The 16,141-nt window shown below is 35.7% G+C and overlaps 1 protein-coding gene across 1 annotated transcript; it reads left to right on the forward strand.

Moving 5' to 3' along the window:
• The first annotated feature begins 8 nt into the window (after positions 1 to 8).
• LOC144439986 (aqualysin-1-like) lies at positions 9 to 5,777 on the forward strand. The gene is made up of 8 exons (XM_078129215.1): positions 9 to 125; positions 406 to 528; positions 761 to 884; positions 1,336 to 1,445; positions 3,208 to 3,349; positions 3,821 to 4,005; positions 4,688 to 4,859; positions 5,638 to 5,777. The coding sequence occupies exons 1-8, from the start codon at positions 9 to 11 to the stop codon at positions 5,775 to 5,777; spliced, it is 1,113 nt and encodes a 370-aa protein (XP_077985341.1).
• The last annotated feature ends 10,364 nt before the right edge of the window (positions 5,778 to 16,141 follow it).

Below are 16,141 nucleotides of genomic sequence, written 5' to 3' on the forward strand. Positions count from 1 at the left end.
CACTCATCATGCGTATCTTGATCCTAGCCTTGTTTGTGGCTGCAGCTAGTGCTGCCAGTCTAGCACCCCTTTTCAAAGCTAAAGTTGGAGATGCAGTGCCAAACAGTTATATGGTCAAGTTAAAGGTAATGAGTTTTCTTTTACAGATGATAAAGACAAAATAAGTACCTAGCCATCACTTGTTGTGTCTCTTTTGTTTCGTCTTCTACAAAAATCTATAACTGTAATTCGGTTTATCGAATACCGTGATATAAGTCTTATACAGTCACTGTGACTATTTGTTATAAAACAAACCAAACTCAATATCCATAAATGGCTAAAGAAATATCGTTATTTCGTGTTTTTGAGGGAAAATGTTGCCACTAGTCATGAAATTATCATAGACATTGTTCACATTTTTTTCAGGATGGCGTAGACATCAGTAAATTCATCCAGAAAGTTGAAGACGTCAACACATTCGTGAGAAATAGGTACACCAGTGTTTTCTACGGCGTGTCTATTGATATCTATGGAAAAAATGTTGCCACCGTAAGTATTTCAAAGCGATATCTAAACATCAAGTAAATATCTGACAACATGCTCACTTATGCTTTAAGTAATCACCGACAAAATGTACTGATAATGTGTGTGTATGTGTGTGTGTGTGTGTGTATGCATGCATGCATGCATGAATTTGAAGCCTCAGCCGTATTTTAAGGTGATATATAAAAACATATTTTACGACATTCTTATCCCTTCAAAATATCTATTGTAAATGTAGTTGAGAAGCATGGATGAAGTTGAATACATTGAGGAAAATATGATCATGAGAGCAACAGTAGAATGGGGTTGCGATCGTATCGATCAGAGAAATTTGCCTTTAGATGGGCAAATGATCATCCACGGTAAGTACTTTAGAGTCTTCTTGACAGTTTATACCCATTACCTATTATTACACACATATATTTAATGTGTGATTCGGCATCATAGACGTGAGATTGAATGTTTCGATCAGACTAACATGAAGTGCATATTATGTTATTTTGGCATACTTTTGGTTGTTATTGTCATGTATGTATGTATGTATGTATGTATGTATGTATGTATGTATGTATGTATGTATGTATGTATGTATGCATGTATGTATGTATGTATGTATGTATGTATGTATGTATGTGTGTATGTGTGTGTGTGTGTGTGTGTGTGTGGGTGGGTGGGTGGGTGGGTGGGTGGTTTGGTTGGTGTGTATGTATGTATGTATGTATGTATGTATGTATGTATGTATGTATGTACATCTATGAGTGTGTTGCTATAATATATATTTTGTGTCTTCAAAAATCAATCATTTCGTTTTAGGCGATGGCAGCGGCGCCCATGTATACATTGCTGATACTGGAATACGTCACACTCACGTAGAGTTCGAGGGACGTGCATCGTTCTTCTGGGACTTTGATAGCGGCGGTGATGTAAGTTAAGACTGCCTTTCAATTGGGTTCATGTTTTCGGCCATTTTGAGGATGTCTTGCAAGGTTTTCTAGGAAAGCTTCTGGTGATAAGGGTTGAGCTGAATTTAAAACAGGAGTGGACTGGGGAGAAAATGGAGGCCATGAAAAAAACAAGTGTGCGAAGAGTTTGAGGGGGGGGGGTGAAAATTATGATGACCTGCAAGCTAGGCCATAACATCGTTTGATCATTATATGGACCAAATTAAACATTCGGAGCAGTCGTTTACTATATACATTAGCTAAATATCATGATGCTCAGCCGCAAGGAAACATTTCTTTAGTTCTTATTGATATTTAAGTTTATATGTGGACAGGGGCTTTAGAGTATGTAACTAGTACCCATTTGTTTCATATTCCGCGAAGCGCAGACTGTGCCTGAAAGGTCAACAACGGGGTCAAATTTGACAAGCATCTAATGAATATTCATAAGGCAGTATATTACCGTTGAATTCAGTAAACGCTATTGTGGTCTATGGGAAATTACGCAAAATCATGGCATCGCCGTGGATACTCGTCGCCTCATAAAACCCCTCGGTTTAACTTTTTTATTTTTCTGTTACTTCAACCAAGATTTGAGATGACATGTCTCACTATGTCGCCCTAAAACTCTATCGTTTTACTTTTTCGAATTTCAATCCCATTCAGGAAAAATGTTAAGTTTTCCGTCTTTCACTGGGCGGCCGCGAATTTTAGTACGCCAGGCATATGAATGTTTACGACTCTATGAAATATTGAAATTATGTAACTATGGCTTTGGTAATACCATATGTTATAGTACTGAACATCATGTACATGATACACTAAGTTTGACATTTGTATTCCGGTGTGCAGTGTAGTAAATATGACCGTACTCTTTGACTATGCTAAATTTAATTTACTGAGCCGTGTGCGCGTCTGAGACGTGATTGTTCAGTGAAGGTGTATACGCGTAAAAGAAACAAAATAGGGAGTGTTCGATCTGCAGTGTAATGAAGACCGTATTTAAGTATTCTATTACTTTAAGTAATGTGATATTAGCTGCCTCTAATAGTCGCTATCATGTCATATTTTTCGAATGAAATCTATTATTATGTATGTACCCTGAAGTTGATTACTGTAACACTTTAAATTTAACGTACCACACAACTGTACATCTCCAGAATCTGGCAGGGGGAGGTATAATTGCATACATGAAAATCGCTGTGTGTAATTGGTTGTTGTTGTGTCTTTGTTGCTGTTGCTGTTTGTTTATTTGATTGTTTGTTTATTTGTTTTTTTGGGGAACGACATTTTTTGAGAGTATGAAAGGGGAGGGGGGTGCAAACAAAATTGACTGAGATATATTCTCCCCAGGTCCCTACCGTAAAGTCTACATGTTCCATAATGGTAGTTTCTCAGACAAAGAGATAATAGTAAAAATGGCGAATTACTCCACTCGCATGCATCTGACTATGATTATAGCGCCTGTCTTTCAAGATAACCTGAAAATTACGAACAAATGCCAAGTGCACTAAGGCTTCGTTACAAACTTTCAAAGTAATAAGTTAACATCGTGTTATCCTATCACTCCAAACCATACTGTAGTATACTGCAATTATTAGTAAGCGTAAATTAATGGCAAAAATCAGAAGTACCGCACCGTCACAGTATACATCTGTTCATTTATCAATGTGCTATTAATTTTCAGTATAGGCTTCCAGTCCTTGTCGTTGGTATGCATTTACTGTTATATCTGATATTGTAGGGTGACGATTGCAATGGTCATGGAACCCATTGTGCTGGTACTGCCACTGGTCGTGATGTTGGTGTTGCAATTAAAGCAGATGTGTACAGTGTACGTGTCTTGAACTGTGCTGGCATTGGTTTGACTAGCAACATCGTTAATGGTAGGTACACGTTGCATCTCTACATCTACTTAATTTGTTCAAATATACAATTGAAGTCAGTTCGGTGGAAACAAATCGTCGTCTCAAAAACCTTAATAAACATTGCGACATTTTTACCTCCCGTAAGGGGAGATAATAAAGGGTTATCTGTATGTGTGTATGTGTGCATGTATGTATGTATGTATGTATGTATGTATGTATGTATGTATGTATGTATGTATGTATGCATGTATGTATGTATGTATGTATGTATGTATGTATGTATGTGCGTGTGTATGTATGTATGTGTGCGTGTGTGCATGCGTGCAGTTCGAACGAAAATGCCTGAACAAATAGAAACAAGTAACCAGTCACAATGTGTCTAGATGCTATTGACAGCTTGATGAAATGGAAACATTGAGGATGTTTGCTTCCTTTCTGTAGAGATGTTATCTTTACCATTTCTCCTGTTTTGCTTTGATATGTAATTAGGTCTGGACGCAATCGCCACCGATGGAACCAGTCCAGGTTTATGTTCAATGTCTTTGGGTGGCGGTGCTAGCACCGCCTTGGACAATGCTGTCAGAGACCTCGTCAGTGCTGGCTACTCAGTTCCTGTTGCTGCTGGTAACGACAACGGCAATGCTTGTAACACATCACCCGCAAGAGAATCAACGGTAATTATACTTTTCAATTTAGCAATGAAATTGGCTCACACTGCTCGTGTTTTTTAATGTAACTTCGTTGGGTAATGGGCACCGGTGCTCCCTTGCAGATTCAAATTACAAGCACAAACTGTACAAAGATTAAAATACTAGGGGCAAAAGTCTATATTTCAGAAAGAACATACGAGTCAAATGTCTAGGAAAAATGAAACTCGGCAACAATGAAACTGTGTGGTTCAGAATACAGTCATACGGGCATTCAAAGAGGGATTTAAATCATCTACATAATGCTTAAAAAATAACAATCAAAAGTCAAAGAAGGGTCAAAATTTGTAAGCATCTCTTACAAGCACATCCCCCACCCTGGGTATGTTTGTACCAATTTATAAAAATGAAATTGTTACAGTAACAGCCTCTTATGTTAAGGCAGAACGTCGTCAACAAGATCTTACAATTGCTACATTTTCTTTGCGTCACTACCCTTTATGTGGTCATAAAAAGATTGAAATGTAACAATTGTATTTCATTTTTTGCTGAGCCACACAATGAAATGTAGCGATATTTGTAGAAACAGAAGACCTTCTCTTCCAGGTTCACTGGCTATCATGATTTTATTTACACTTGAACATCTGCAAACGTACAGACATAGTTCATTAATATATACTGTCATTTTCTACCCGAAATTTGATTCTAGGCTGATACTGTTGGCTCTACAACTAGCACTGACGCTAGATCTGGCTTCTCCAACTATGGTACATGTGTTGATCTCTTTGCCCCCGGCTCTAGCGTAAGGAGTTCCTGGCATTCAAGCGACACTGCTTATAACACTATAAGTGGTACCTCCATGGCTTGCCCACATGTTGCCGGTAAGCATGAAATATTCAACAAACTCATTTATTAATGAATGATTGGTCATGTAAAATTGAATCTTACCGATGGCATTCTAATATAATCATTGAATTAAAGTTTTCAGATCATAATGTATTTTAGTTTTACTTTTGAAAACCTAGCCATGATATCGTGATACCCGTTCACTGTTGGTAGATGTAACAATGAAGTCATACCTTATCGCAATCAGAATGACAACAGATTATAGTTTGTACAGAGGAGCGTTGTTTGGAAACATCCTTATGGCCATACGTGAGTTGGGCCAAGACCTTGGCCTAATTTAATGTGAAATGCACCTCGGAAACGTTTAAACGTCTGCTATACACTCTATCCCATTCCCATTTAAAATCAAGAAAATTAATGGGGGTCACCATACAAGTGTTTGAAATAGAGACGAAAATGTTATCAAAATTGAACCATTTCACAGTTCAATATGGCCGCCGAATATCATGTTAATTCAGTGGGGAATTTTAAAGATTTCCAGTTTCCTCGAAAACAGATGGTGGACCCAACATTTAGTTTATTTCAAAAGGATAAGTAGCCAGCTTCTATATGACAAGGTTTGGAGATATTTTAATAACACTGATATTCAGTGATATTCAAAGAAATCAGAACTTCATGTGATTTAGCTCTCACTTTTCTTCATCTTGAGCACCCTCTTATTACACTTTTTTCGAAAGTAGTTAGACATGGCGATGACTTGCTCCAATCTTCTTATAGATCTGTGATAACCTTGTGCCATTTTCACATTTCTAGGCATACTTGCTGTCAACTATGGTTCTGGTAGATGTTCAAGCCCCTCAACCTGCTCAAGTACATTGGTTAGCGATGCTACATCAGGTGTGATCAGCAACCCCGGTGCAGGTTCACCAAACTTACTTGCTTATTGTACATAATTCAACCGCAAGTGAGTATTCATGTTGTAAATGTTCAGTTAATGTCATAGTTATCAGAAACCAAAGGAAAACAGGATTAGAAACATTGTGTTCCCAAATGTATTATTATATCATATTCCTGAATGCCTTTCTTCTTTAACCGAGCCATATGAGAGTTCCAAGGGTAAGGGGTCTTGTCACTACAAGTCATACAAGTCAGTAGACAAGTAGTAACAAAACCCTTAGTTTACGCGTATTTTTCGACTGAATTTAGAAAAATATTAGGGGATAACATGATTATATCCCCTTAAGCATAATATATGAAAGATCATGACAAATAATTGGGGATTTGGAACGTCTTGACCCATATTTCCAGCACAACAGAACAATTGACATAGAGGTCAGTTTTTGTAACATGGAATAACAATAGTATGAAATCCAATTTGTTTTTTTTCGAATGCGTTAAACCTGGAATTACAGTTAATTAATTATAGCTCAATTCAATGTAAGGTCACTTGAGTTACGGGCATAATAGAGATCAATTAACATTTAAGAAGAACGTAGACTGCCTTAACAAATATCTTGCTGATATTACTTCATTTTATCATCGACAAATATTTAGGGGCAATTATTGGACGCACAAAATATGGCAATGTGTGGCGAGATTGCTATTGAGTCAGGTGATGTTATGTTTTGAGTTCATTGGCTCCAATCGTACTGACGTTTACTGTTAAATGAATCGACCCTTTTCAACAAATTTGAGTAGTTTTATGTAAAAGAAAAAGGGCATATCTTTATATTGCAACAGGATTTATTGTTTCGCTATACACCTACCTGCTCTAAGATTCCATTCAGTCTATTTCGATGGTTAAAAAGCCTTAGGTTCAGTATACCATTTGATAATTCACAATGCAATTCAAACAGGGAAAGTGCTACTATTATGTAGTTCTTCTGTACGGCTATCCATATGACCTTTTAGACACGGTGTTAATGAATTAAAAATCAGGCTCATATTACTATTAGATATTGTCAAATTTGCATAAGATATTATACTATAAGTTTCAAAAAACCATCCATCATCCAAACACATATATCCATATATCAACATTTATTTTTCTCTCTGTTTTACAGATACAAAATGGCACAGATGGAAAAAAAACCTCGCTTGTAATGCCTTTGTCAAATTCTGAAAATATCTACTGAGAGTGTGAATTGCATTCTTTGAAATAAAATCGATTTAAAACTGCATTTATATTTTGTTGTGAATATGTTACGGTTATGTCTGCAAGGATTCCATCATCTTTCATCATCTGGCTGATTCTTTGAGGTTCTTTATTATTCAGATCCGATATTGTTAGTGTTTAGAAGTTGTTTGAAAATAGCAACTATTACTGGTCATACATTGATGATGTAAACCACCGGATTGAAAAACACACATTTCATACAATATGACATAAATGTCATTAAAAGGCTTTTGGGCAATCCTGATTGTGCCTTCGAGTTTGGTTTATTATTATTCTACAAGCCTTGAGACCTTATTTTATTTGGCATGTCTGCTTCTGGATATGGCCTTACCTTCTAGCTTGTAGTCTCTCATTCTCCCTGTTCCCCATCTTGACTACCACTGTCTGTTTCCATCCATCCATCCATCCATCCATCCGTAGGTCCGCCTGTCTGTTTATCTGTCAGCCTTCCTGCCTGTATGTCTGTGTTTGCCTACCTCTCTGTATACCCCCCCCCCCGTTGAAATCTTTCAGAAACACTCGCTTAAAATGCTGTCAGACGTGAAGAGACAACTCTAGAATGCCAAGGACTCTATCCTTTTGATATCATCACGTCAATAATTTTAGAGGCATTGCTTGTTTCCAACTACTACCACAACAGTGAATCTGTGTGAAAACACTGAAATAATTAAGTTCTGTGCTTGCGGTACAACTGCAGACCAGAACTCTCAAGAACTAGATAGACGATGCACTAGTTTTACCGAAATTGTCGTGACTGAGGTCAACATCCACTCTCCAGAATGTGATCACACTGTTTCCACTCCATTCCTTTGAAACCCACTACTTTCCTCACCACAACTAACAATTGATTCACTGCATGATTGTCACCAGCGATGTGACTAATATGTTCTGGTATCATAGTACAACGGAGGCATTTGGGGGATGCCAAAATTACAAAACAATGCAAAGTTAGATAACCATGAGTAAAAGGAATATGTGGAACCCCCCCCTCCTCTGTAATTACTGAACTTCCCTTAATATAGACAGGAAAGGTTACACATTTATTTCACAAAATTACGGTTTCTTGTGTACTTTAAATGACTTCAGTTATAAAAAAAAAAACGTCTTCGTGTAAGTTCAAGACCTTCTGGTAGTAAGTGGGTGGGTTGATCCAGAAGTTGAAGGGTTGAAGGTGACATGTTTCATCAGAGATCGTACTAAACAGAAACAGTTCTTTACAACTACTCCCAGATGTAAACTGAAATATCATAAGGATCGTCTTCTTTGTGCCTTTGTTATCATCAACGTAAATACCACAGAGATGTTGAATAATTACCAAAATTCATGAATTATACAAGTTTCTCAATGGAATTAAAGACTACTACATCATCACACTACACCAGACATGCTTGCTTTGTTATCATCGATGCATGTATCAAATTATGAGATTTGAAGTTTACATTCATAAGATATTGTTTTAATTTTCAATTATCATTAATCAAATTCGAAAACAACTACAACCTTTAGTGTATTGGAAATATATGCTTTATCACCTTTCTTATTAAATATGATGGTTATATTTAAGGAAAATGCCTTATAATGGTTAAAAAAAATAGCGCCAATAGTATTGTAGTACAACTGTACATTTTTAAAAAATGTTTATCCACATGTTGATCCATACTAGGTGTAGGTGTTCATTTGCTGAATGACTGACTATCCAGTTGCCTATCCAACCATATTGTTATCTTTGCAATATATGTGATCATTTGGCTGTTGCTACGGCGTGGTCTTGTTGCTAGGCACGTTTACATACATTTAAAAAAAATATTTATTCATTTGTCTATTTCTGTTGTTATCTTTGCAATATACGTGATCGTTTGGCTGTCGCTATGGGCGTGGTCTTGTTGCTGGACAATTTACATAAATTTTATGAATGTTTGTTCACTTGTTTATTAATCCCTGTTATCTTTGTGAAATAGACAGTTTGGCTGTTGCTATGGGCGTGGTCATGGTGGCTAGGGATATTCGCATACATTTGAGGAATGTTTACTCACTTGCCTACTATACCAGATGATGTTATTTGACCCAAATATACTATTTGTTTGTTGCTAAGGGTGTGGTCATAGTTGCTAGGGCCAAAATATTTTGAAAAAAATCTGAAGAATAACACTTCTAGAAAAATCTCACCAAATTTCAGTCTCACTGATCAAGTACTTTATGAGATAAAATTTTTGACCAAAATTCACTTGTTTACACCTAATTTGCATATTCCTGATGAGATCATTAAATGCTTGACATTTCTTCATCTATACATCTCCAGATGCATCCCCGTTAAATTTCAGCCCAATCTGCTGAGTAGTTTTGGAATTAAAGATTCTTTACCAAAAAGACAGATTTTTAGCCCTAATTTGCATGTTACTGGTGGAATCATTGTCATGAACAAATCTTAATACGCTTACCCCTAAGGACGTCCCCATCAAATTACAGGTCAATCTGCCCAGTAGTTTTGGTGTTTAAGTTTCTTGACCAAATATCACATTTTCTTGACACAAAACGCACATCTCTGATGCGATCATTTTCCTTTGAACAATTTCCCAACGAGGCACCCAAAGTAGCATGACCACCAAATATCAAAGCAATTGGTCCAGCAGTTTTTAACTTTAAGTTGTTTACACACACACACACACACACACACACACACACACACACACACACAGACACTTAGCAATGCCTAGAACACAACTGAACCTTATAAGTTTAGTTGTGCTAAAAGTCATGAATTATGCAAATGGCTCATTACAATTGAAAACTACACAAACAAGCTTTAAAGAAAACGCTCATGTAGTCACTACGATATTTAAATATTGTCTCATAACTAAAAGATCACTTATGCAAATAGCAATTATGTATGAAATATTACTTCATCAAGTTAAATTGCTATGATCAGTAAATGTCGAAATTGTAGAGATCTACAAATTTCGGCAATTGTCCATATCATATAACATCTGTGAACATGGTTAGTTTTTTGGGAAACAAAACCTGGGTCTGATACTATAGTTCCTATTCTAGGCATAAGTTAGACTTTTCCCACAATGATTCATTGAAGAGTAAGTTAGGTAATGTTAAATATGGATTCCTCACTGGCATTACACAGAATATTTAAAACATCAACGTTCTATTTTATTTTTTCAATGAATTTTTTTTTCCATGTGCGAAATATTCAAATCTGTAAATCATTTTCATTTGAGATGGTTTTATTGTGAAATGTTTTTCATTGTTATTATCTATTATTCGAACAAAACGTGGCAATTGATGAATGAAACACTAAATAAAGCTATCATGATGTAGTACACATTCTGCCACCCATTCTCCTCCCCAAAATACTACACACAAACTACTCATACATATTGGTAATAAGATATTCTTGTATTCGTTCAAAACTCGCCATTTTTCTTTACATATATTTGTAAAAATACATTTTACAATACGTTTTTCACAGCCAATACACATTTACGGGATTTATAAAGCAAAAACCTTCCATGTCAACTCTGGCCATATACAATTATTGTAGACATCACCCCCCCCCCCCCCAGTTGCTTGATCATGAATATACATAAAAGTGACTTATAGTCCATGGATTGATCTCACATGAATACTAACTGTTACATCGGTTCATTCAAAGGAATCTTTTATATATATGATTTTCCGAGATTATTTGAATCTAGTATTGTAATACTGTAAAACTTCAAAGATTGTCTGTGATGTGGTGAATATTAGAACAAAGTAAGTGTAAGTATCGGCAAAACGGTGTTGTCATTTTTACCCCGAGCTCAGACATGTTTGTTGTCTGTGCCCCCAAGTTAACACCTATGCCATGGCGGTTCAATTGCTACGACAGCTCATTGTATTGCTGACATGTATTCCTTTCATACTGATAAAATGCTCTATTCTTATCAAAGAAAACCGACTCTTGGTCTAGTCTAGCTATAAACTGTACACATGATAACCCATCTACTACTATACTTCCCTCTTCAACCTCATTCCCTAAATATCGCAACCTGTTGTGCCACATTAAGTTCAGCTTAGCCCTTGAATCACTCAGATAATGGACGAATGAAGTACAGGATCCATTATAGTAGTTCACAATAGTTGAAAGTCTTCACTTCTGTAGACTTTGAATTTCTATCTTTCCAAATTATAGCCTTTCACTGTTAATCACTTTCCTGGTGCATTAAATATAAACCCTTTATAGCCATGTAAAAAGTCACTATTGGCAAGACACAAAACAGTTTCTGTTTCTGAAAATCCATCAATATATCAGTTGGATAATTAAGTGGATAATAAAAAAGATAAGAATTGCCAAATTCTGGTTCCTCAAAAAGACATTGGCTTGCTCGTTTGACCATTTCTTTACAAATATGTGCCCTTGACAGGAGTGTGCTATCTGTACCACATGCTGAAATATTGTACAAAACGAAATGATCATCAGTGATGAAGCGAGCATCTTTTGCAGTTGCAGAAAACTGACACGCCATTTGTGGATATGCCATGTCCATACCATAATGACTTAGCTTATTCTGAAATGTGAAAAAAGTAGACGAGATTAATTCAGAGAGACAAGTAATACATGTAAATATAGCTGAACTGAGTCTAAATTTCATGGTCATTATATGCACAAAAAAGTGGAAATAGGCTATTTTTCTTCACCACTTTGTGCATAATATGGGTGATTTTTAAGGTCTGTGGCTGGAAATGCCAGCCAACCACAGAGACCTATGAACCAGCGATAGTTCATGGCTTGAAATTCCAGCCAACATCAGACACTTATGAAATTCCAGTTAACTTTATATGGTGAAAATGAGCACAAATTTGTCAAAAACCTACATTTTAAGGTGGGTCATAATGCCTTGGAAAAGGTCAATGTATTTTGGACTCAGTTAGCTGCATAGCAGCAATCATAGGTTTGGAGACATTCCGCTTCCACACACACATCATAGATGAAGAGATATGTGAAGTAGGTCAATGTTATCCAAGAAATTGGGGAAAACATTTTTGTCCCAGTTACCCACATTCCATCCAATATAATAACAGTTTGAATTGTGATCAAGGCTGAGGGCGTGTGACTTCAAAAGAAATTTGGACATATTGAGTGAACATCACATTACACATTGGCTACTTTTTAAAGAAGTTCCTGATGCATGCTTGCTTCATAAGCATGATCTTATGTTTATAACTCTGCACTGTGAAATAGTAATGAAGTTTAATATTGATGTTATTACGCTTATAACCTCAGCAACAGGTCAGACAGAGATTGTACATTGACTTTGAAAATGAAACATACCTCTGATATCATTAGCACTTTTGTTGCATGCTCAAAAAATCTTTTGCTGTATGAGATATTTTTAGGATGTAACCTTAATTCCACATCACATTGAACAGAGTTTGATTTATTACACATATCAAACCGTCTTTCTGTTCCCTTGTCAAGTCTAAAAAAAGAAGGAAAGAAAAGAAATTGAAAGACACACACATTTTTACCCAGTATTTTTAACATAACGCACAAAGGAATGCCCATCATACACATATATGTATGTTCCCAAGAAAAATCATGACGTCTGGGAACGTAATCTATTACATAGTCACTGTATATGCAATTTCTTCTTGAATTATCATGTGAAGATTTATTTCAATTATTTACATGAAAATCTGCCAAGTTCAAAAGTCTCATAAACAAGTCTTACATCGAAGCGATTGCCCCTTGCCAAAACATGTGTTTTATGGTGAATGTACATGTACTGTTTATATTTATTAATGTTGGCCCTATATACATACTTTTATAACGTATTGTCCAATTTGCTATATGACCTTGCACATGGAGGTCAAAGCCAAACTGATTTAAACTTCCCATGTACATTTGTAGACACTACAATCCCCCAATAAATATAAAATAAATCGGCACTACAGGTAGGTAGGTGGGGAGGGAGGGTCAGAGAGAGAGGGGGTGGGGTGGACAAATATTAAACCACGCCTGTAGTACTTCTGCTGGAGTCTAATTGACATTTCATTACCCACAAACAGCTCAGTGATTTACTTACCCCACTGCAAAATCTATATCTTCACTAAGGCCTTCTTCATTTATTAATAACCTCTTTATAACTGAGTATATTAACAAATCTAATTCCACTTCCCTCCTTTTCTCATTTTTACAAATCGCTAACCAATCTCGAAATAATGTGCTGAGCGGACCAAGCTTATGAGGTTGCACACCTTGAACAGCCTATTTGTGGAAGACAGAAAGACATTAGTACAATTACTGACGGGTTTATAACAAGTTCTTTCCAACCAGAGATGAACTGAAAATGCTCCCAAATGAGGGGAAATGTTGCTAATGTGCTTGCTGAGACTTTGAAATGTCTTTCTGTACTGTCATACATTTGAGTAATCAATATATGTACCAAGTTCACTTGAGTTCGGTTACAGTCCTGGATATATATCCCTTATTGCAAAAGTTCATCAAATATGCAAATTAGCAATTGATAAAAACAGGTACAATAAAACTCCAATTATCTGAACTCAAATTATCTGAATTGATCAGTAATCCAAACTGCTGTCATGTCCGCCAAAATTATCTATTCCATTCATACAGTTTCCAAATATCCAAACTGTCTGTATATCTGTTTTCAAAAGCCAGCGAAAACTAAGAAATCCCTGATGAGTTCTAGTATATTTGACCCTGAACTTTACCCTATAGGTGAACACTTGAAGAGAAACAAATTACAAACAGTAAAAATAATATCAACTCATAGTTGCACAGAAGTTATGTTTTTTTAGCTCCACTGTCATAGAATTCTTTTCAATATTACATAAGAGATGAACTGTGCTTCAGTCAACCCAGCTGTATAATTGGGGACCTGCTAGGATGTAGGTTGCAATGTGAAGGCTTTAATCCTATGCGCTGAAATGGCTGCAATGGATTGTATGCTCCCTGGGGAGTTGAGGAAGACTAAAGGGCTGTTGTGCTGTTCTGATGCGAGCCAGGGGTAATAGTTGTAAAGCGATTTGAGCACGGTGTTGGAAAGCGCTATATAAGAACCCAACATTATTTATAATTATTAACTCAATATGCTCCCATATGAGGGGAAATGTTGTCAAAGCCCTTTCTGAGACTGTGAAATATCTTTCTGTACTATCGTACCTTTATGTAATCAATATCTGTAGCAAGATGCTAGAATTCAAAAGAGTCCTTGCTATATATCCCTTATTGCAATAATTCATCAAATATGCAAATTAGCAATTAACTTGATACCATTATATCTTTGCTTGGTCAATATCTTACAATAGTTTCATCAAATTTGGTCTTTCTTGGAATTGCCAAACTTTGTTCATTATGCAGATGAGCAATTAATTGATAGCACTTAATCAAGAACTATCATATCTCTGTATGGTCAATATCTGTGATATGTTTCATCAAATTCGATAAAGCCCTTCTGGAAGCTTAACCCTAGTTACAAATATTCATTAATTATGCAAATTAGCCCTTAATTAACTTGACACACATAAATAACTTTTAGTGCTTGTATATCTTTGTATGATCCATAGTTTTATTGACTTTGGTGCAGTCGTTCTGCATATATAGCCTCATTTACAAAAATCATTAATTATACAAATTATCATTAATCATGCAAGCCACTCCCATCAAAACCTTTCCAAATCTAAGTTACATCCTGACAATGCCACACAGTAGATTGCAGAACATTAGCTTGAATACATTTTGAGATATCAGTGGAACAAAATTCTGCACAGACACATAGACACACAGACATCATCATGACATCAGCTACCATACAGGAGCTAATAAAAACATCAAATAAAAGAACTTGGCAATATGTAAACACTACAATACATGTGTGTCTGATTGGTGCGAAGTGGCTTGGTTTTGATAACTGGACATGAAGGTCAGGTCAAAGGTTGCCAAAAGATAACCTCAACCTGGTAAGATGGACTAGGCACTTCTAAATGGTGTTTCTAAGTATTAAAGTTTTTAAGTTATACACTAAATAATGATTTTCAACTCTAAATATGGCTGCTTTCCAATTAATGTGGCATGACCACCACAAATTACATGTACAAATGTATTTTGAAACCTGGCTAATGTTTAACAACAAAAGTTTACTTACCAAACAAATTTCTTGCAAATAATCAATAGTGATATCTTGCAATTTCATATTACATGTTGCCACTCTTACAGCTTCAGCAACCTTGCAAATATCCAAGCCTGTAGAGATATTATAGTAGTATTTGTAGACTGTGTAGAAAATATGGCTGATTGTTTTCCTTCACAGAGGTTGGAAAGGAAAAGAGACAGAAATGTAATTGTTGCAAATTCTGGTATGTTTTGCATACAGTGGAGTTTACTACTTCACACAAGTATGACATAAATAAAGGTACTGATCAGTCCATTCTCCAAATCAAGTTTGCCATCAGTATTATTTAGAATATCTCCTTAAATGACAATTGAAACGTCAAATTTAGTTTTTATGGTGTTGAAAATAAAAAAATGTCACTTTCTTGCAAAATCAGAAAGATATTGATTTACCTACAACTTTGCTGTTAAATTAAATATAAAATTATAAAATATTTTAGTATTCATGTTGCCATCAAAACTGGAACGATTAAAAATAACGCCGATGGCGTTGTAGCACAACTGTATAATTGATTGTATATTTTCATACATTTTGTGATGGGTTATTCATTTGTCTAATAATTCCTGTTATCTTTGCAAAATAAGTGACCATTTGGCTTTTGCTATGGGTGTGATCTTGTTGCTAGGCACATATTTTTTGAATGTTTATTCAAAAAATTGTCTATTAATACATTACCGTTATCTTTGCAATATACCTGATGGGCATGGGCTTGTTGCTAGGCACATTTACAAACATTTCTTGAATTTTTATTCAATTGTCAGTAAATCACTTATTTTTGCAATTTGCGCGATTTGTCTGTTGCTATGGGCATGTTCTTGTTGCTAGGTACATTTGCATACAGTTTTTGAATACATTTTTTTACTGTTCTTGTAATGACAGGACTTTCCTAAGATTTATTGATCGTACCAACAATTATGTCATCAAATCTTTTATATATTATATCTAAAATACCAGATTG

This window comes from Glandiceps talaboti, chromosome 9 (assembly GCF_964340395.1).
Source record: "Glandiceps talaboti chromosome 9, keGlaTala1.1, whole genome shotgun sequence".
Taxonomy (NCBI): Eukaryota; Metazoa; Hemichordata; class Enteropneusta; family Spengelidae; genus Glandiceps; species Glandiceps talaboti.

Coding starts and splice junctions, on each gene's coding strand:
- LOC144439986 (XM_078129215.1), top strand. CDS start 9: ATGCGTATCTTGATCCTAGCCTTGTTTGTGGCTGCAGCTAGTGCTGCC. Junction 126..405: donor GTTATATGGTCAAGTTAAAG/GTAATGAGTTTT, acceptor CATTTTTTTCAG/GATGGCGTAGACATCAGTAA. Junction 1,446..3,207: donor ACTTTGATAGCGGCGGTGAT/GTAAGTTAAGAC, acceptor CTGATATTGTAG/GGTGACGATTGCAATGGTCA.